The following is a 21,304-nucleotide window of genomic DNA, read 5'->3' as shown; positions in this document are numbered from 1 at the left end:
CTTACTCATTGAGCTCTGACCGCTTAAGGAACTCCTCAGGCTTTCTACTGAGCCACCGGCTTTCAGCTTGGGTTTGTCCAGGGAGTCACTGTCTGGTGGTGGCGACTGCGGAGAACCTGGCATGACCCCAGGGCTGGACTCCTGAAAGGGATTGAACCATTTCAGTTTGGTAAATGAACATAGGCACTGATGGGAGCTTCTTGTTCATCTCCAAGGAAAAAGATTCTGTTTTCCTGCTCTTTACCAGACAGGTTGAAACCCTCCATCTATTTATTTAGCAGTACTCAACTGTGGTAAAAACCCCACTTTATTAGGCAGAGCAGCGGTGATGGGAGCAAACAATTCAGTCTGGAAAAGGTAGCATTGTAAGAAGAAAGAAACACTACATAAAACTCCCAATTCAAAGGTTTCCATGACACATGATATTTTTTTGCTAGCAGTAGTTGCAAAACAGCTAGTGCCAAATTCAGCTTTCAGAAACAGGATTTTGTACAAAGATGAACACAAACAAATCAGACAAGCAAGTGAGATGCGCAGCAATATTTCTTTTTGAAGTGAATTGTTGATAACACTGCTCATTTACCTACAAGAAAAAAAAAATTAGCCAGAAAATGCAGCCTGTGCACGGTACAAATATTCATAAACATAAATGCATAAATATAAAATGATTTTGCTACATGTGCAACAGGTGAGGCAATTTCTGTTTTCATTCAGTCAAGCATTACAAAAAATCAAAAAGGGTATTTCCTAATTGAAATTCTATCAGCCTCAATAAAGCACAGTTAAAACAAAGCAGCAGATATTTGTGGCCAGCATAATTTTGCTTGGTTCTTTTGAACGCAGAAAGAGATACCGGCACACAGTTTGAGTCATGATGCCTGAAAGTTACAAATACTCTAAAACGACTGTGCCATAAATTTTGAAAACAAAAGAACTGTAGCTTGCATACAAGAATTTTTGTGGAGACGTGTGGTCATAAAACTTTTAGATGAACGCTATTATTTGCATGCTGCGGAATCATTAGGAAAAAACTCACCCCAGCATATGACTTCAGAGGTCAAGTCAATCTTAGAGAGAGAGATAGAGCAGAAGTATTGCTAAATCACTGTAAACCAATTTTTCAAAGGATCCCTTCTTTTTTGGCAGACTTTGCAGAGGGGCACTGTAAGTTCAGTCAGACAGCAAGCATCTTCTTATCGATATCAAATCATGTTAGACCTTAAAGTATTTTAATTGTAAGTTTAAATTAAATAACGACAACTGTAGCAGTGCCCCTGATTATGAATAAGAATGGCTAACAGTTCTGCAGGAAAGGGATTTTAATATTGCAAAGCATGGCACAAAACTGGCCATGTTTCTGCCTCTCTACACTGTCTCCAAATTCTTCAGTTTGGGGTTGTTACTCTGAACGTTACAAACTTCTCTTTTTACAGGCGCTAAGGTTTTGCATTAATACCAAAAGGTAGATCTGGCAAGGCTTGACTCCAGCCTCCTTTCCATTCCCAATTCTCTATGACTGGAAGCACCCCCCGCGATCCAGCCGGCAGGAGCCCACTTGGGGGCGATGTTAACCAGGAAGAGCTCTGCTTTCCCTGAGGCTTTCGAACCTATTCCTTATACATTGCAAGAGGCAAGACTAGTTTTAAACAAATGCCGAAGATATCTGACACTCCAGTAAAGCAAGGAACCCAAAGTATACCAAAAGGCAATTGTTTCTAGGCCAGTGAAATTCAAAGCCTAATTTAAAACTAATGTACTTCAGGTTTGCCTCTAAGAATAAGCTATAAAAATGTGTAATGAAAGAATAACAGGAAAATCTTCTGTGGGATGCCCCTTTCTGACTAGATTGTGTCTCTGTTTTAATGGGCTGCTGCAGAGGGCAAGCAATGATGGACGAAAGATCTGTAATAGCAGAGAGGAGCTGCGTATGTGAAGTTATGCTGGGAATTTAAACTGAAGTGTAAATTGCAGATTAAATGTATTACTGTGACCCTATGTCACAGACGGGTTCCCTTAACAAAATACAATAGGAAAGAAATGGAAATAGTGAGATGTGCGATATCATCAATGACAGACTTCTGCTGATGAGCTACTTAAATGAAAATCTGAAAATGAATTTTCCATGGTATTGGCATCTATAGGAAGCCATTTCACAGTGAGGGATTTTATAAGAACACAGGAATAAGCCATACCATATAGTCTTGTTAGAAATTTCTTCAGAGATGCCTCGATGCATGGAAATCAATACTGATTATCACTTCTGCATTATTAAGTGGATTCTACTGCAGACTCTACATACCTGCTCAGACAGAGAGCTGCTGTATTTTTTAGACATCCTTTTCTTCATGGTTTCTTTTACAGACTTCACCTTTTTGCCCAGAGATATACGGGAAGCAGAGGGTGATTTGATCACTTCTTTATAAACAAAGTCTCCTTCTTTGCCCTGCAAAATAAAACATGGTTTAAGCCTATAAAATAGAAGAGCCACTTTTTTCCTCAGTCACAGTTATTGCAGAGGTATCCCGGTAGACACAGGATGGCAGCATGGTGTCCTGTCAACTGTTCCAAATTTACTGTTGAGACCTTGTGCAAACCACTGTAGCAGTCCACTGTAACTTACTCTTAAGGCCTGATTTGTAACCTTTTCATGAAAGTACTGTGTGTAGATGTGTCAGGGTCTGTTAGGACGTCTTTATCCCTGAGTTTCAGGTAAGTATTTGACCTGATAGAAAGCCACACTGTCTCAGGCTAAGCCTGTCCTGACAGGACACACAACAGTAGTTGTGGCTCACGTTGATCAATACTTCAAAGGGTTTAACAAGACTAAAGGTACCTCTGAGATCCTAGCCAAATATATATCTGTATGTGTATATATATATGGATACTTATATTTGGCTACCCAAATTTACTTTTTATTTTCAGCAGGCATTCCATTAACCTCTGTGGTTTTACTGCAGGCTGTTTATAAAAAAACTAAACCAAAATACCACCACAAAAAAGCTACTAAATCCATCAACCATGGTAGGTTATACTTGCACAGCTATTCTTAAGGCATGCAACAGGGTATTGAAGAACTAAATTAGCTGGTCCATATATAGTGGATGGCAAAGACCAGCTGCTTTGAATGCATTTAACCTTTTCGAAACCAGCTTAAGATATTGAGCATTTACTTATGGCACAAGCACACACTTAGCTTGGATCAGAAGACATTTTGCCAAGCTTACTTGTATGATTCAGCCCTTATTCAGATTGTCCAGGCAGCATGTTAAAAATGATCTTTCATTCTACCCTGTTTCAGGAACCATAGCAAGGCAGCTCTGTTAGAGCTATCCCTAGAACCCTCCATTGGCAAAGATGCATAAAAAGTCAGAGCACAAAAAAGGACCAAAATCCATTTGGCCAAAGAGATTTTCTACTGAATTTGGTCTCTGACTTGATTCAATTTAGATACATGAAGACAGAAATCCCTAAAATAAATGGACATTATATTCCACATAACAGATTTCTCTCTTCCCCCCCCCCCCCAAATTTATGTATGTTTTCTATCTTACTAATATTCTCACAAAAAGTTTCTCTGAAATTCAACTGATACTTCATTTCTGACAATGTGGTATTTTTCTCTTTACAAGCTGTTTGTGATTACAACTTCTTTGGGAATTTTGTCTTTTACCAGAAATTAAGAACAGCTCTTTGCCTTATTTTGGAAAAAACCTTCCACTTAATAGACTTAAATGTTTTCAAGAAAAAAACCTCTTTGATCTGCATATATTATTCTGATGCACTGCATCTCACCCACTACTGATGCTCATAGGGAAAAATGTAACGTCTAGACTTCACGCTTTCTTATGTTAAAAGCAATCTGAACAAAACAAGTATCTCTGTTTAAAGACAAATACTAAGATCAGAAGTTAACATTTTTACTGAGGTGAAAATTGATGAGTAAAATAACCACCCACAGATTTAGTCAAATTATGGTTATTTTTGACGTTAAAAAATTAAAAAGAAAACAAAAAAACAAGCCCAAAAGACCCAGCTGACATAAAAAATAACATAATGCTGGCATACAAAATGTTTCACAATTTAATTTTGATTTAAGTGCACAGAGAAACTATCAGATCCAATGTTGAAACAGAAAAGAAAAACATATATGGGCAAAAGGAAAAAATATGTTGGCAATTTTATTTGATATAATGTTCTGGCTCATTTCTGTTCTGTCATTTTTGGCTGCAGGGTGACCAACAGTAACACTGGGATCAACATGAGTAACATAAAATGGAATTAATTCTCAGGGGAGATGTTTTGCTTTTTTTTAAACACAAAAATGCTCTGAGATCAGTTGCGCAGCACCCAGCACAATGAGATCCTGGTCTACTCCAGAGCTCTTAGATACAATGAGAAAACAAATAATAAATCTCTTACATAATAACTTCCATGCAAATAACTTGCGGATCTTCGGTGAATGAAAATTTGCCTCATCATCCCAAAGAGTAAATATTTTTACTGAGAAAGTATAGCAATCATATGTTTTGCCTTGGGTGATGCTCTGAGGAAGTCACACTTAAGAACAGCCCACAGACGTGCCCCCAGATCTGCACTTTGGTCACTTGTTCCTGCCTCTTTACACATATGCTATATAAATACTTATATACACATGGATATGGGTGGGTATGTTATTCTCAAAGCTAAGGAAGTTTGAGGTTAACAAAGATACTCTGTTTTCTTGGATCCCCAAACTATTATTACAGACCTAAATTACACTTCAGTCTATTATAACTTGACTGTGCATTTCATTTTATGCTATTTCACATCTGCACCTTCTCAAACTCACCATTTGGTCAGAACTGTTTCCAATATGAAGGGAACGATTTGTCAAGTCAAATCCTCCAAAGCTACAGGTTCTCTGCAAAAAAACAAGGATAGGTACAGTTTTATCACGATGACTAGCTCACTAAGAACATCTGTGATTTGGAGAACACCAATTAAAACACAAATGTCTGCAAAAATGGAAACAAACAAACAAACAAAGGGATGAGAGATTATAAATCAAGAAATCCATTGTAAAGCAGTCTGTGTTTTCCAGAGACAACTCCTTGGCCTAAGGTCTGCTGCTGTTGAGTCACCCATTGCCTACTCTTCAAAAAGAAAAAAAGACTTTTTGGTCTGAGGAAACTGTTGAATCAAGTTTTCCAAGGTGCTGGCAACTCCACTTCAGCACTCCCATCTGCCTTCATATGTATGCTCCACAGTAGCACTGAAACAGAGAACCACCAATCTTTTAAAGTGTTGAATAACCTACCTTCTGGGAATAGCTGCACAGGTTGCATCTGCACTGAAATATAGGGAATTGCTGGAAGCCTAGTGGGGCAAGCCCTTGGTAAGAGAAGAGAAAAACCAGCCCCGCTAACCATAAGCATTGTGTCCCCAGAGATTCAGCAAGTCCTGATTCCAGATTAAGTGCTTCCAGCTTTTGCTTTGCAATCCAAAAGATAATAAAACCTGAGTAATGAACAACTGGCTGCATAGTATTCAAGTAACTGGCCCTGTCAAGAGGTCTCACAGGACAATCCAGGATGAAGGTATGGCAATCACAATTCACTTGCACAACTTCAACTCTAGGCTCTGAGAGTGGTTTTGAAGACAGGCAGATGTCTATTACAAGTATTCTCTTCAGAGTTAGAGTTGAGACAAACAGGAGGCAGAAGCTCAACACTTGTGAACTCTCTAAGTTCTTAGGGCCTGAACTGCCCAACACAATAACTTAACTTCAAAGACACTTGAAGAATCAACTCGGCATCGGATCAGAACTACAAAGGACGGTGAGTCAGTGAAGACCCACCACCTGAGAACTACCAGCTTCCTCTCTGAGGAAGAAGCAAGCTCTATAAACTGTGCTACTTAATGGACAATTATAACAATTAATTCTAATAAAGTAAACATTCTTCCTGCCCTGTTCACCCCTGATCAGCACACATATTAGTAGCTTTTAAAAAATTTTATTTTCTAGCTTCTATATTGGGTGCTGCTTACACCAAACATGCTTGGATGACAGTTTCTGCAACCACCACAACTCTATCACAACTCAAAGCCAGCTTTGTCTAGGCCTCATACACATTAAAGACAGTGCTGTGATGCAGAATTTTTCTAAGTGTTTTTTTCCAGAAGGCAATGTGACTATGGCACAGGTTTTAAAAATTGTTTTTGGAAAACATTTGAGACCAACCACAAGCAATATGATCAGTTTCTAAAGCACAGCATGTTTAGCTAGTAGTAATTTGGTTCTTCTGTGAAGGACCGTTATAACTAATCCTACAGCACATGGTAATCCCAGCAACGAAAAGAGGACATCTGGAACTGCTCTGAGCAAACTTGCCTGTCAAACCAGTCAGAGCTCCTCCTAAAGAAGTCTTCTTGGAAAGCAAAATGACTGTTGGTTAAAAGCTTCTGAGTAAATGTACCATATTAAGAATGCTTATTGTTTCACTGTGGACCTCCCCATACATTTAAAATTTAACTTCTGCTTTCAGATTCCAGTAGCGACCCTGGCAATACTGCACTAAACAAAAGGTCTGTGGATGAGGAGAGGGATATTCAATGGAACGGCCATGCAATCAAAAGTATTATCATTTTGGGAGAAAAGAAAAACTGATGCAATTTGAAAATTTCATGCATGTCCAGGTCACTGAAACAAATATAAATGACAAAAATGAATGGCAAGGAAAGACAGAGTGACCAATTCCACTGAATACATAGGCATTGCAATTTCCCTGAGGTTGCAGCAAACAAAAAATTAAGTGTTTTTAGGAAGGAACATCATTAGTTGAAGTCTGCCAGCTATTTGAGGTTTCAGAAAGAAGCATATTGAAAAAGTTAGTAAGAGTAGCACGTCTCCAATATTTATCGGATTCAAACAAGGCTGGAGAAGCAGTTGACTGAGGAGTTCCTCCACAGCAACAAAACGCTACCCATTTCTTCTCCAACTGTATCTCCATGAATAAGTAAAGGTCACTCCAGTTGGTTTTCATAATGAAAGTACTACAGCAAGACGAGACTAACTTATTAGAAGAACTGAAAAGCTTGTTTCTATCATCTGTATTTACAAAGGTAGTTTTAGAGGGTATTTTTATTTATGGGGCACCTCTAGAACATACAAGTATGCTCTTTTTTCCAAAATAACCCTATTATTCAATCCACAGAAGGACAAGTAAGGTTTCTCTTATCAGCGTAATATCTTTATGGGAAAACAGTGTCTTCTGAGTGCAATAAACAGCACCCCGTGAGGGGTGGGACAAGCAGTCAATGTAGAAAAAATAGTTAAGCTGCCAAGAGAGAATGTTCATGGTATTGGGTAGAACAAACATCTATATATTTTGTGGCCAAAGAGCAAAAAGTGAACCATGAGGGCTTGCTCATCTCCCACAGGTTATTCAAGGAGACCAAAGCTGTGATTCTTGTACCTTATACCTGAAGAAATGATACAGAGGCCTCAAAAAAAAAAAATCTGTTTTTCTGCAGAAAAAGCTGTTTCTACTATATTGTTCACTGGAATATCCTGCTTAACGTTACGGATGCAGTGCTGTTTCCACGCACTGAAGTAGGGATCATTATCAACTAGACAACAGACTAGCTGGCTTTGGAGATCTGGCTGGCACCAAAGGCAAGTTCCTAGGAAACTCAGAATCATGGTTAATGGAACAGTCAAAACTGGGTCATATAATCAGGAAGCAGCTTTGGGTCCCTCTGGAATGTTCAAATCACCTAATTTCCCATTTTAAGCACAATTTCCTACTTTGGCCACCCCTTGTTCCCTTTCCATAACACTCTGAAGGAAGGTGCCACCTTCATCCCATGCTAGGAGCAGTAGCCACTGGCAGAACAGAAGTGATACTTCTGGTGGTGGTGAACAGCAAGCAGGAAGGCAGTAACTACCTAATGTCAAACTCCCTGTCTTTCTGCAGCTGTTTGGTGTAAGAGAGAGTATGGAGTGGGTGGGTGGGTGAACTCATGAGATGCAATCTGAGCAGGGGAGGGCCAATATAATACAATAACAGCAGAAGAGAAATAGAGCACAGTTGAACATCAATGCTCTAATACTCTGAACATTTTGTTCATCTCTCAGAATCCCATTAAGAGAGTACCAACTCCAAAAGCATCACAACAAACACATTTATAGCACCTCAAACCTCCTCTGTTCACCAGTGATCTCTATTTCTGTGTTAGGTGAACCTAAAAAGCAGCACTTTGTCATATTTCCTCTCTCTCATCGAGTAATTCTGTACACATAGAAGCTGCAATTCAACGAAACTCTTCTCTGACAAGATGATATCAAGCTCTTCCCTTACAGCTGCATTACAGTGCTTAAGGGTTTCTAACAGCAAGGAAAGCAGAAATACTACATTTTAGTTAAAAGTATAAAGCAGAAAATGTTCACTGCAACCTCACAGAAATTGAAAGACCACCTTCATGGCAACTCTTTGACTCACAGACTTTTGGTGGATTCTCAAGAGAACCCTTTTAGTACAGCGATCCACTGTGGCAGCCCACTTCCTCTTGGCCTCCTCATCCTCCTCCAGCAGGCATCTCCTCAGGTCCTGCTTGTCGGCCTTGCTCAGGGTCCTGTCAGTAACGGGACGCACCAGCTGTGAGAGGTTGAGGTGACTGTACAGGCTTCTCTCCACCACATAGGTAATATTGAACTCGCTGACAGAAGTGCGCCCTCGTAGCCTTCTGTTTGGGAAGCCACAACTTCCACCCCCTTTCGTTTTGTGCCGCAGTAATTGCAGGTCGCAAGTTGTGGGGGATGCTCCTTTCCTAGCAGGGCGCTGGCAAAGAAAAGCTCTGGAACAGGAATAGTTAGTATCCATTTTCTTCAATCGGATTTGCTTCCTTACACTCTGAATCTCCTCCAGGGACACCAGAAGATGGTGCTTGTGCCTGTTGCTGTCATAAAAGCAAATGCTTTCTGTACTTACCCCATGGCTCAGCGAGCCAAGGCTCTTCTTCATTTCTCCATCTGTCAAGGAGCGGCAAACTTTCTGGGACTTCTCCTCTTCTGGGTAAGAGAAAAATGTCCCAAGTTTCTTGGGAGGCTTGATAAGGCCACGGCTATCAGTTTTGCTGAAGGTCTTCACCAGCTTCCGGTTAGCTCCCCACATATCAAGACTGCTGGATGAGGGAGAAGTAGTAAGTGAGTCGGAGTCGTCCTCTGGCTGCTTTTCACAGGAGCCGTCAAAGTAGAATTGCTTCTTGTGAACTCCAGAGTAAAGTGCTGATCTGTCATCCAGTATAGGAGAGTTGTCAAGTGAGTGCTCTTCCACACCTACATGGTAGAAAAGCAGCACAATGCATGTCATTGTTCGCAATTCTCTAAGATGTTTCCCTGTAGAGTCTTACTGTATTTATTTAAGATATCACCCACTTAAATTGTAAGAAAACTATTCTTGATATAAGTTGCTCAGAAGTTATTTGTGAGTGGATAAACCTGAAGCAGTTCCTTCCATTTGTGAAGTGAGAGTTCTGGGATGAGTTAACACGAGACAGACAACAACATCCTGTAAGTACACTTGTCATTATTTACAGTTTCTTTTATCTGCAGCTAAGTAAGACCACTTAGATGCTCTCACTAAGAACCCCTTAAAAGCTGAACTGGGATCTGTTTCTCATGTTTTTCATCTGATATTTGCATATGATGCTCAGCTACAATAGGTTGAAGTATACCCAGGTATCAAGAACCAAACAAGTATCTCTCAGGTCCAGTTTTCCAATACCCAGTGCTGCTGTGGCTGCAGAAAGCAGTATTTTTTGCATGAAGTTATGGAGATGAAGTTCCAGGATGAAATTAAAAATTCTGGGTTTTTGATGGGGTAAGAAACACCAGTTTAAATCACACAGAATTTATTTAACAAATGCAAAGACAAAGAAGTAGGTCAAATGGTAAGTGTGCCAATGTCAACAGTGTCCTGGTAATGACAGAAACACTTGATGTTCACCAAATTTTTCCAGAAAATATTTAACAGGAATGTTTTGCAACACAAATACTGGAGATGGGCAGATAGCCAGGTTTCCTTTTTTGAGTGGAAAGAGGAGAATAAAAGACTTGAAATTGCAATTCCTTTTCACATTTATCATATAGGAAACTTTTCCCTGGTGTTTTCTTTTGAGTAAATTATAGTCTCAGGTATTAGATGCAGTAAAAAGGTAAGAGTCAAAAAAAGTACACATCCTCCTCTGTCTCCCTGACAAATTTCACAGCATTCATAGGTATATATCAGAAATGCACATAGAAACATGATTGTATTTATTTCTTTCCAAAATAAATTTATTGTGTGATCTAACTTTGGCTTCATCTTTGATTGCTTCTACACTCTTACAGCAGAGTTAAATTTGAACAATTATCAAAATACTTATGATTTATTAAACTCGCTCATTCAATAACAGGGGACACCTTTTATGATGAAAGATTAGTTGCCCTGTACAGGATTACTGTCTCATCTTCAGTTCACTCTGTTGACAAACATATTTGACATACATTTGTTGAAATCTAAGATGCTATTTTATCAAGCTTAAGATCACTGTGACATTGAAGGGATAGTGGATCACATCTGACATGAAACTTTCACTCTTGAGAAATATATCAGGGTAGGTCTGTAGATTGGAGTCTAGTTTTTACACCACTTTCCCTGGACTGTCCAGCTTGCTCTTTTCCCCCTCTAGTTCTCAATTTGAACAGAAAATAGACATTCTCCTGAGACCGAGTATGTGCTGATAAACAATTTTAGTCCACTAAGTAAATATGTTTTTAAACAGCTTGTAGAATATGCATTGTGTTTCAAAACTGCAACAGATGTTATTTGGAGTGAGTCCATGACACAAAGCCATAATGACACAGATGTAGATGTGATGTGTTTTTAAGTGCTATATAAGAATGGTGGCCAGGAATTAGGAAGCTTCAGTTATTTAGCTCACTAGGAGCAGACTAAGACGAAATACACAGGATTCAGATACTGGCAAATTCTAGTAAGTATCAGATCAGCTAGATGTACATTTAGTGTGATAACAGAGTCAATAATAGAAATGTAAGAGAAGGATCTGAGACTAGTGTGCTTTTCTTTAAAAACTACAGGAACAGATAAGGGAAGTTTCGTAAAGTTGTTCTTTCTGAAGAAATTTTTAGGAGGATTATGAAGAATCTTTCTTCTAGAAAATTGTATGCCAGTTTTCAAAACAAGTCTTACATTTTGCTAAAGGTTGTTGAACATTAATGAATTTATTTAAATTTCACTGATATTACTCAGTCAAATATTATAGCCAACTCCCCCAAACCCAGTCATCTAGAATTTCACATTACGTCAGAATCATAACACAGATTCAGAGAACAGCAGCAAACAACTCAAGAACTGATCCAGTCAACTGCAAGTAACTTGAAAGGCCAGACAGCAATACCCAAATCTGACCACTGTATTTTTTGTGGTCGTGCAGAGCCCTCTGACATATCCAAATGGGAATACAGACCTACATTATGAGAGATTGTGATGAACAACATTTATGAAGCACTATTAATATGCCGTATGGAAACTTGGGTGTGGAATTTCCTGAATAAAAAGTCATAGGTATCTACTGCTGATGTAGACTTGGCTACTTAAGGGGCCTTCTACTTACACAGAAGTTATTCAGAAGTAATCCATGTTGTTATTTAGCAATAATTGGTTTTTCTACAGAGTTTCCCAAGAGCCAATCCAGAGTGGTAGATAAAGTACAAACTCAGAGTTACAGATAATTTATTCCAAGAAGCCTAGAGTTAGAGAAGACAGGCAGAAGGTGGAGAAAGAAGGAAGAAGAGCAAACATCTTTTGCATACAGTTGTTAATTCAGTGATTTTTCTGCTGAAGGTAGGGGTGGAAAAACTCATTGGGAAAAAAAAAAAACAAGCCCTGAAGGGAACTGGGGCAGTTAAGTGAAAAGACTGAGGGAAATAAAGAGGTGAGGCGTTGTAAAAGAGGGTACAGAGAGCAAGAAAGATACTTAATATGCTGAAAAGAAAGTCTGGTCCAAGTGCAGGAAGGTGTCTGCATGCCCAGCTGCCTGTTTCTGCAGCTGCTAGTACCCCTGGAGCCTCCAGCTGATTGCTCCCTGCAGCTTTTCCCAGACTTCCAGAGAGAGAAGGAGGAGGTAGGACAGGCTTCTCTGGGGGCCTTCTTTACTCAGAGCAGGGGAAAAATAGTCCTGTTTTGTTTGTCCCATCTCAAACCCCATGTTTTCGCTTCCATGGTATCCCAGCTTTATGCTCACGCTATGAGGTGACAAAACCTTTTCAGATCATCATATCTGCCCATAGTCTATAGCTCTGGAGAGCTATAGACTGGCTGTGCCTTTCATGCCAGCCAGTAACTCCATCCACAATGTAGGAGAGATGCCGGCCAGATTATAAATCTGCCAGCAGCTTCCTGCCACATATGCAAGATGTACATGTTCTCCTTAAATGCACTAGGAAGGAATCATAATATGGCTCAGCTCACTGCTAAGATGAAGGGATTTGGCATATGATGCCATGCCAAGAAAGCCACCAGCATGGAAAGGTGCCCACAAATCCAGTGAGGACTCAGCAAGGCTGAGGACTCAAGCAGGGCTGTGCAGAGAGGCTCCTCAGGATCAGGCTCCATTAATCTGAGTGCTCACACATGGATACAGGTCATCCAGAGTTAATTCTACAGCATGGTGTTCCCAGGGGCTGAACTCCACTTCCCTTTTCCCACCCTTCTCCTCCTCCTCCCTTCTCTCCCCCTCTCTGTTGGGAGCAGGTCTCATTCAAAAGCCAAACTGCAGTCAGGCTCCCCCAGAAGTAGAATTTAGTATTACAGGAGGCAGTTGCTATCCCACAAGAATGTCTGATAGAGTTTCTGTATTTTTGCCATAGGATGATGCCATGCGGTGCAACTGCTGCTACCCTCCCAAAACGAGCAAGGGCTTCACCTGTGTGCCATCCCAGGCCTCAGAAGAGGGAGCAGTGTGGTGGTGGCTCCACTTACGTCCTTGCTGAGCCTGTGGGGTAGCTGGCTGGCATTGCTCCTAGCATGGGGATTCCCTCCCCAGCATGCGGCATAAAACATAAACCAAGTTCTAATCTCTTAATGAGGGACTCTCAAGTGCTACTCTGAGAATACCAGATCAGCAGTAACCACATTCTAGGCTATCGCTTTCCTCCTTCCACAGTCTAAAAATTCAATTACTTAGGACATGCACAAGAGACAAGGCAGTCATTCCTACCATCCCTCCACTTGAGGAGGGATAAACACTCCACCCCTCCCTCCCCCAGCCCTCTACTTTCTGTCCCCTCTCAGCAGAAACATGCATTCACACATGCAGCTTTAACCATATGCACATTGCTTTTTACCTTCTGTGCTGGGTTTTTTCATTTCTTCAACTCTTATGAGTTTCTTCCTGACTCTGCGAGTAGAATTCACCAGCTTGTGCAACCTCTTAAACTTCACCGATTCCTCTGTTTCATCATCGGATTGTTCTCTTGACTGGCAAAGAAACAAAGGGAATATTAATAAAGTAGTAGTTCCACGGCTTGCTCCTTCAAGTTAGCTCATCTGCTGCGTTTGTCAAGGCAGCTCTGTAACTGATGTTATATTTTCAGCCCCAGTCAGACAGAAATATTTAAATTACTGAGGGTTTTCTTGTTTTCTTTTCTTTTTTTTTCTTTTTCTTTTTCTGAAAGCATGACATACCATTTTGATTTCTAAATCTGTGCAACGTAAGATCCTAGGCATTGAAATACATTCCTGCCCTTGTCTTTCTTCACATGCATTGTGTAATAACTACTTCCACGTCCTCTCTCAGTGCGTTTCAGGCAGGGTTCTTTCCCAGGGCTCTTCTTACCATACCAGTTATGCTCCTGTGGTTTAGGTCAGTCCCTGGTCTGTCTGGCATCTCAGAACTTGCTGTTTAAACCTGGTTATAAACAGCTTCTCCAAACCGAAGCTCTGTCATTGACGACTTCTCTTTTTTTTCCCTCCAGTCTTCCCAGAAAATCAAAAACAGCAGCACAAGAAAGGGATGGGAAGGAAAGGAAGGAGGAGACCTCATCTGCCTCACTCACAAACTGCCACAACTACAAAATATTCCCTTCCTCCTCCCTGCTCCCTACACTCCTCCTGAAGACTCTTGAGGCTGGAATTAAGATGGACAGAGCATTCCTCCAGCACTGACCAAGGGAAAACTCTGACCTTTTCAGATATACAGTGCAGTCCATATTCCCCAGCATCCCGTTTCGTTTTGCATCTGATCCAGTATACTCAGTTCCAGCTGTTTTCCCTCAAGTACCAAACATTACAGAGACAAAAAAAAATTCCCTTCTCTCCAGCAGCAGTGACACAACAAGCTGAAACAATCCATTCCTTGTGAACGAGAAGACGACTTCGATTTTCGAGCCAGATCCAACGTTCAACGTGCTACTTCCTCTGTTTTAATCAGTTCAGAATGTGGAAAGTGGTGGGGGGAAGGGCAGGGAAGGGGAGAGGAGAGGAGGCCAACAGGGCTCTCCGACTTGGCCAGGACGACCCTGGCACCATGCACTGCTGCACATTCCTGCACACAGCACAAGTTCCAGCTGGAGTGCAGTATGGATTGTATACCTAACTCTGTTTTCACCCACGGTCCCAGCCAATTTGCTGCATTCCTAATGGTCAGCTTTAAAAACCCTCATGCAACTTCCTGTCAGCGCAGCTATCTGGGTTTCCACAGTGCACTCATCCTTTTTTTCGCCTTCTCCTTAATTAAACTTTAAAAAAAAAAAAATATTCCCAACAGATGCAAGCCAAGAAAAAAAGAAAAAAAAAAAAGCCACTCTCTTCCCAGCAAAAATGCTGTCTGCTTATCTGGAGGATGAATAAAACAGGCCAAATATAAAAATGCTTTCTACTTTTCTAGTGCACTGAAATATCAGGATGTGGTAAGAATGGTAGATGCCATGGGGCAAGACACCAATTACCAGTTGCACAGGTACACTCTCAAAGCACAAACAGTGCCTAATGGAGCCAGGGCAGCTCTAAAAGCCTACCTCCCAGGCATGCACCTCACAAGGGCCACAGAACCACACCACAGCAAACTTCGACAACTTTCTGCAAGGGCACTACCAATTACTGATTTCCCACAAACCTTGTGTTACTCCAAAAGAAGGAGGGATACCGAATGGATCACATATGGCACTAGAAATAGCCATTCTGTCATCCAAGAATTGCACAAATGCATTTATTATGGGTACGAACTGCTAGGTAATTAATAATCCTCCTTTGGGAAAAATAGGGCTGTAAAGAAGAGTACCAGGCTTGCTTATATAAAAATAAATTAAGCAACAAGATGAGCATTAATTCAAGGATTATGCCTGGGACAACGTGGTGACACATCAAACAAGACAGACATATTTAGATAAAATGATGAATGGATTATTGACTGTAATCAAGAAGTTCAGTCAAGACTTCTTGGGCTATTAAGTGCATCCTGGCAAGCAACCATCATGCATATTCTGCACTCAAGATATGTTTATTTTAAACGCAATTACTCTAAAGCATTGCTTTCCATCATTACTTTTTGTACACCCTTGGTTTGCAGACTACTGCAAATTCGTGAAATCGTGAGCTCTGTAAGACTTAGAGAACGGTTCATACCTGGTCCTCCCACCAAGGGCTTCATCAAAGAATAAACATCTAGTCCTACTTTTGCACCACTGATATCTGATAAAGAACTGCGCCCCCTCAGGATTATGAAAACTCAACAACAACAGAAACTTTTGCAATGTCTGACATTTGCATTCACAACTACTGCAGCAAAAGCAAGTGACAAAATAGCCTCAGTGCGAGGTACTGACACCAGACCCCAGCAGGTAGTATAGAGAGTGCCCACCATACTTCAAAATACATAAAGTCCCATCATAATTAAGTGGCAGTTGGTTTTCCCCGATGCTTCTGGACTCCTGGTGTCCTTTAAGCTGGGGTCCTCCACAGGCGGCAACAGATCCTGCCTATCACCGGTGCTTGGCCCAGATAGGCGAGAACAGCTCATGTTTTATGGGTAGATGAAAATACAAGATCACTCTCTGTCTAGCGGCCTATTTCCTATCATATCAGGTAGTATGTAACAAACAAATCTTCTACAAAGAAAAAGGATGGCCAGTAAGTTTATGCAAAAAGGCCTAAAAATGTCAGTGACTACACCGGTGGTGCTGCTCAGAAAACCTTCTTGTCAAATAATGCTGACTCCTTGAAGATAAAAGCATTTTCAAAAAGGGTTACTTTTCACTTGCTTCCTGTTTTTGAAACATTTTTTTAAGAAAGGCCTTGAAATTATCAAAAGTTTCCACTTTGGCACATGGGAAACAGAGCTTAATTTTCCAGCTCAAGCAATGCTTTCTTTTATGGCTAATGTAAAGCATTCTGGCCATAACTGACATATTTGGAAATCATTGAACTTCGACGCTTTGACTTCCCTGACCCACACCACCCTCCCCTCTTTCATGGGACCGAATTGCTTTCTTTGGTAGCTGTCCCTGACTTTAGATGGGAAAATCACCCCAACGTCCCCAAAGCGTGGCAGACTGGGCAAATGGTTTCCTGGACAGCTTTAGCAGCCAGGCCTTGGCACAGAGCTTAGATGTAGCCAGCTGCCAGACCCCTCTTGCCCTCTTCCCCCTTCATGGGCACTTCAGCGTGCTGCAGCACTGCAGAAGGGTAGACACGGTCTGTTAAAGAGGGGACGATGCGTCCGCAAAAGTCTCAGCCAGAGGCTCTCGGCACTGGAGGAGTCCATGCTGCATCCCCTCTGCCAGTGCCTCCCAGCCCCTGGCACAGAGCTGTCCCATCAGGCCAAGCCTTGGCATCGTTAACGTGCTGGTAAAACAACTACAGCCCCTCCATCTCCCCGCCCCCCCCGCACACAGCCCAGACAGGTCTCTCCCCATGCCCTCAAGGGGAAAACAAACGAATTTGCAGTACTGCAAGCAGGAACAACTTAACTTCCATCTCCTCTGCTCCAAATTTTTCCATCCGAAAGCCCATATGGCTCAACTTTTAATTACTTTGGCTAATGCTGTATGTAGTAATTCTGTGGTGAATGCTAACGTGTTTCATTTCTGGTTTCCAGGGCAACATTACATCAGATTGCAGACAGCTGGCTTCCCAGCCTTAAACCATAACAAACTGGCCAAAGCTGATGCACAAAAACCTCGCTGGTTGAAAGAGACCGCAGGGCTCGGCCGGGCTGCTGGGGACCAGGCAAAGCCTGCAGGGCCCCCTTGGCGGGGCTGGCTGGGCGGAGCCGCCTTTCCTGGCTCTGCTTGGAGCAAGTGCATCCCTGCATCTGCAGTGCTCTCACGGTGCGGAAACCCGCCAGCTTGGAGAGCTCGGCGGCACAAATGTGCGAAGGACTGCAGGGAAACAGGGACTAAATTAACAGCATCTGGAAATACCGAGAACTGCATGCAGAGGACTGTAGCCACCACATACCACATGGCTGGAAAACTACAGAGAGGCCAAGGCCCATCCCCACCGCCCAGCTCTTCGTTGTTAACTAATGCAGCCACAAACCTATGAAGATGCTCTGAAATCCAGGAGAAATCAATCCCCTCTGCTACCTCTAGCATCTCTTCACCTTGGAAAACTTCCTACTTGTGCACCTCCAAAGGCCATGCTTTGTGTCATCTCATATGTAAAAAGCCTTATGCTCAGGAATAAATAGGAAATTAGCACATGTACTTTGTCATTCAAGGAGCTCTCTCCAGTTCTGCTCCTGGCTCCCTCTTTGCTTTTTCTCCCACTTTTCTCATGCAGCTCTTTGCTGCTGCCTGCTCTGGAGGCAGGGCACATGCCTTGCTCGGCTGCTTTCTAACATCCATTCCATTTCACGCGCCACTGAAATAACAATCCTGACCTCCCTCTTTGAATTAGGGCTTCACAAACACACACACACAGAGAAAACCAACATTTATTAGACTACTTGGAATTAATTGGCAAAATGTAAACCAGAAGTAAGTAGCTAGCTTTCGGCAGAACTATGTTTGGAAAGGCTTCAGGGTTATAGCAACAACCCTTAAAAAACACAAAATAGGCAAAGCCTTCTAGCCACGACCCAACAAAAATGTGTAAGAAATGCTAGGACAACATCCAGTTAAAGCTATCATAACTGATTAATTTGCTTCAGCTCCATAAAAAACCCCATACATGAGCTGTGGGAAGCCATTTGGAGAGATGTTAAAATTTTACAATTCGCTTCATGCCCAGTAATATATTGTTCAGCCTCAAACTGAAATCTCTAGGAAACTTTCCATTTAAGAAACAAGGAAATCTCTTAGTATCTGATTAAGCTCAAGCTGCAATTCTTTTTCATTATTAGACAATTCTTGTTCAGCAAAGTGGGGCAAAAACTTCATTCAGACTCACGGGCTTAGCACATCACATTCCCCAGTCCTGGTTAGCTCACCTCAGAACTACAAACTATACAGCAAATGCAAAGAGACTTTACTGTTCCCTTCAGGAGACGTGGCTACACGTGTACTTTCTTTTTTCTAACAGGCTTTACATCTGCCAAAAAAACCGACTGTTCTAACCCATAATTTTTTTTTAATTTAAGATGCCTGGACAAAGTCAGAGACAGGAAAGTAGAACAGAAAAGAACTTAAAAACCCAAGGAAAGGAAAAAGAGAACTGAGAAAAGCTATGCATGCTGTGCTGTGCCTAAGAATAACCACAAAAGCCTTTTCTCTTTTTCCCTCTCTGAAACAGGAGACACATCCTCTCCACATCATGCCACATGCTCAGTGACTTACCAGCTTCGGCATTTACAGGCCTAAAGCTCAGTTTCGAGTATTTTCCCCTGAGTCCTCAACTGCTGTCAGCTTCGTAACCCTAAAATTTAGTAGCAGACACTTCTTCTTAAGTATTGTATTCGCTCTGAATCCTGCACACAAAATGCCTCTTCGCTGGAGTTACATTATCAGACACCAAACTGGCTCTGATTCCAGAGCTGAATATGTAAGGAAGAAAAAAGCGTGATGCTGGACTCAATTAGCTGTTTTCTGCTCACTGATTGATTCCCCCAGTTACTCGCTAGCTGCATAACTTGCAAGAAAGGCATAAGTCATCAGCTCTAAGCAAATCTTCTATTCACCACAAGGAAAAAAGGGAGTGTTGTACATGGCAAACAATCCCTGTTTTCACTGACGAAGGCTTGCTGACCTCTTGCTGGCCTCCAGTTCCTTAATTACTGTCTATGGAATTTCAGTGAAAGAAAAAAATACAGAGAATCTCTGCAAAGCCAGGATGAAGACTGACCCTCAAACACTACCACTAGAGTGGAGGATGTGTCTATAGGAAATATAGCTTAAGCTCTTTACCAGGCTTTTTTTTATTTTCACTTTTTAATTATTTTGACAAAAAGCCCCCCTGAGAATTTCCCTTTATAAAGGGCTAATTTGACAGAAAAATAAACCTTGCTTAAATGTTTTTTAACTTAGTGAACTTAGATACATTTTTTGTCCTTTCCCCTTGGTTTCAGTGCTATAAAAAAGAACATCACTAAGAACTGGAAAGGCAAACACTGTTTAATTCAGAAACCCCAGCCTCATCTAGAATTAGCCACATTGTGGCTTTATGAAGCATTGTAGCATGACTTTCAACTTCTCTGCCTAAGCTGGGTTCAGATCTTCCTTCCTAAGAAACAGACTCTGAGATGCTCCAGTCTTCTCTTATAGTCAACCGTATCTAAACCCAAACTTCGAGACAAATCCAAAATTTGGACATTTATTCTCAGAGCACAAGAAAACATGGATCAAAACCACCACTAATTAGAAGCACTGCTATCCAGTGGTGAAAAGCAGTAGCAAAGGCATATCACAACAGCACCCTCTTTAAGCCAAGAAAAGATTCTCCTTTCTCACGACCATGCTATCAATAGTCAGTTAATCTGGATTCACTCCAAATCAGTCATATCATGAAACCATAGTGCAACTAAACATCTATTTCTTTTGGTGACTGGTTGATTTTAATGAGCCATCCAGTCAAATATCCTTTTGCAATTTCTCCACCTTTGTACCAGTGACCATACACAGCTTTTCTACTCCCTAGGGCTCATGTAAGCTAGATTTACTAGTGTGTTGTAGCTGGGTTCTTATCCTTGAATTACTTCAGCCCCAAAACTCTGATGTAAAGCTCTGTGGAAAATTCTAAGCTTCAGATAAAACCAGCTAGTGTTCTCCAGTTTCAATAACATACCAGCCAACATCAAGTGAAACATGACAGCAACTTCCTTGAAATGTGTCCCAGATTCCCTTAAAAGTTCATGGCCATGAGTGAAACTGATCTAAGTTTGGGGCTTTGCAACTTGAGTTTGTAGGTTTTGGGTTTCATTAAGAAAGTTTCACAGACCTCTAATCCTTGCAGAGGCTGCTTATAGAAAACTGTGAAGCTCAGATGTGATAATCTGCATCATATCGTGATGTTACAGATAATGCCCTTCAAATATTTAAAGAAAATTAACAGAGGTTATGAATATCCTTTTGCAAGAGCATGAACTGTGCAAGTCTAAAATGTGCAGTGTCAGCCCCTCCCAGGTGACCATGCCTGGGTTCAGTCTGTGATTACTTACAAGAAAATCAAAGGAACATCCAACAGCTACTTTGGTGAGAGATATATTACACATTAGCTGGTGACGACACTGCTTGCTGAAATTAGTGGGAAATATTTGTCATAAGTAACGAGAGCATAAAAGTTGAATTCTCCCAGGAGGTCTGTCTTGATACTAGAATAGCTGCTTAGGCAAATTCCTCTCTGTTAACTGTTTCCAGGTTCTAGTTTAATTTTGAGAAGTACATTGCTGATGTTTGTATCTGCAAGCCAAACACATTTCCACATGGTGAAGTGCTTCTCTCACTAATTAGCACAATTAATTTTAATGACATTACAACCATACTCATGTACCACTTGTCATAGGTATATGTGGCAGAATGAAGCTCTGCATTACATTATTTCATATCAGTTACAATATAGCATTCTTTTCTAATTCTCCTGCAGACTCCTCTACACATGGAAACAAAAGTCTTTAACAAGGCTCTTTCAATTGAATCTCGTGTTTTGGCAAGGCTAAGAAGGTCCAGGGAGAATCCCTATTCTTTGGCACAGGCTGTCCTATTAATGAATGGAGTACACCACCGGTGCTGGAAACCCACCTCTGGACATCTTGGAAAACCAAAGGTGAAAGAGCAATACATGAAATACAGCAAAACTCATATGAGAGAAAAAAAGGAAAAGAATGAGAG

General features: G+C 41.2%; 1 protein-coding gene across 13 annotated transcripts in view; it reads right to left on the bottom strand.

Moving 5' to 3' along the window:
- SASH1 (SAM and SH3 domain containing 1) overlaps positions 1-21,304 on the bottom strand; it is a 537,788-nt gene that overhangs the window by 18,779 nt on the left and 497,705 nt on the right. For 6 of the 13 annotated variants that reach the window (XM_032683069.1, XM_032683070.1, XM_032683071.1 and 3 more), the window contains 5 exons: positions 13,388-13,520; positions 8,481-9,316; positions 4,829-4,900; positions 2,300-2,443; positions 6-141 (listed from right to left, as the gene is read on the bottom strand). In XM_032683069.1, coding sequence (XP_032538960.1) covers positions 6-141; positions 2,300-2,443; positions 4,829-4,900; positions 8,481-9,316; positions 13,388-13,520 — 1,321 coding nt within the window. The other 7 variants (XM_032683076.1, XM_032683077.1, XM_032683079.1 and 4 more) reach the window with 5 other exon arrangements.

This window comes from Chiroxiphia lanceolata, chromosome 3, assembly GCF_009829145.1.
Source record: "Chiroxiphia lanceolata isolate bChiLan1 chromosome 3, bChiLan1.pri, whole genome shotgun sequence".
Taxonomy (NCBI): domain Eukaryota; kingdom Metazoa; phylum Chordata; class Aves; order Passeriformes; family Pipridae; genus Chiroxiphia; species Chiroxiphia lanceolata.
This window is presented reverse-complemented; position numbering and strand designations above follow the sequence as displayed.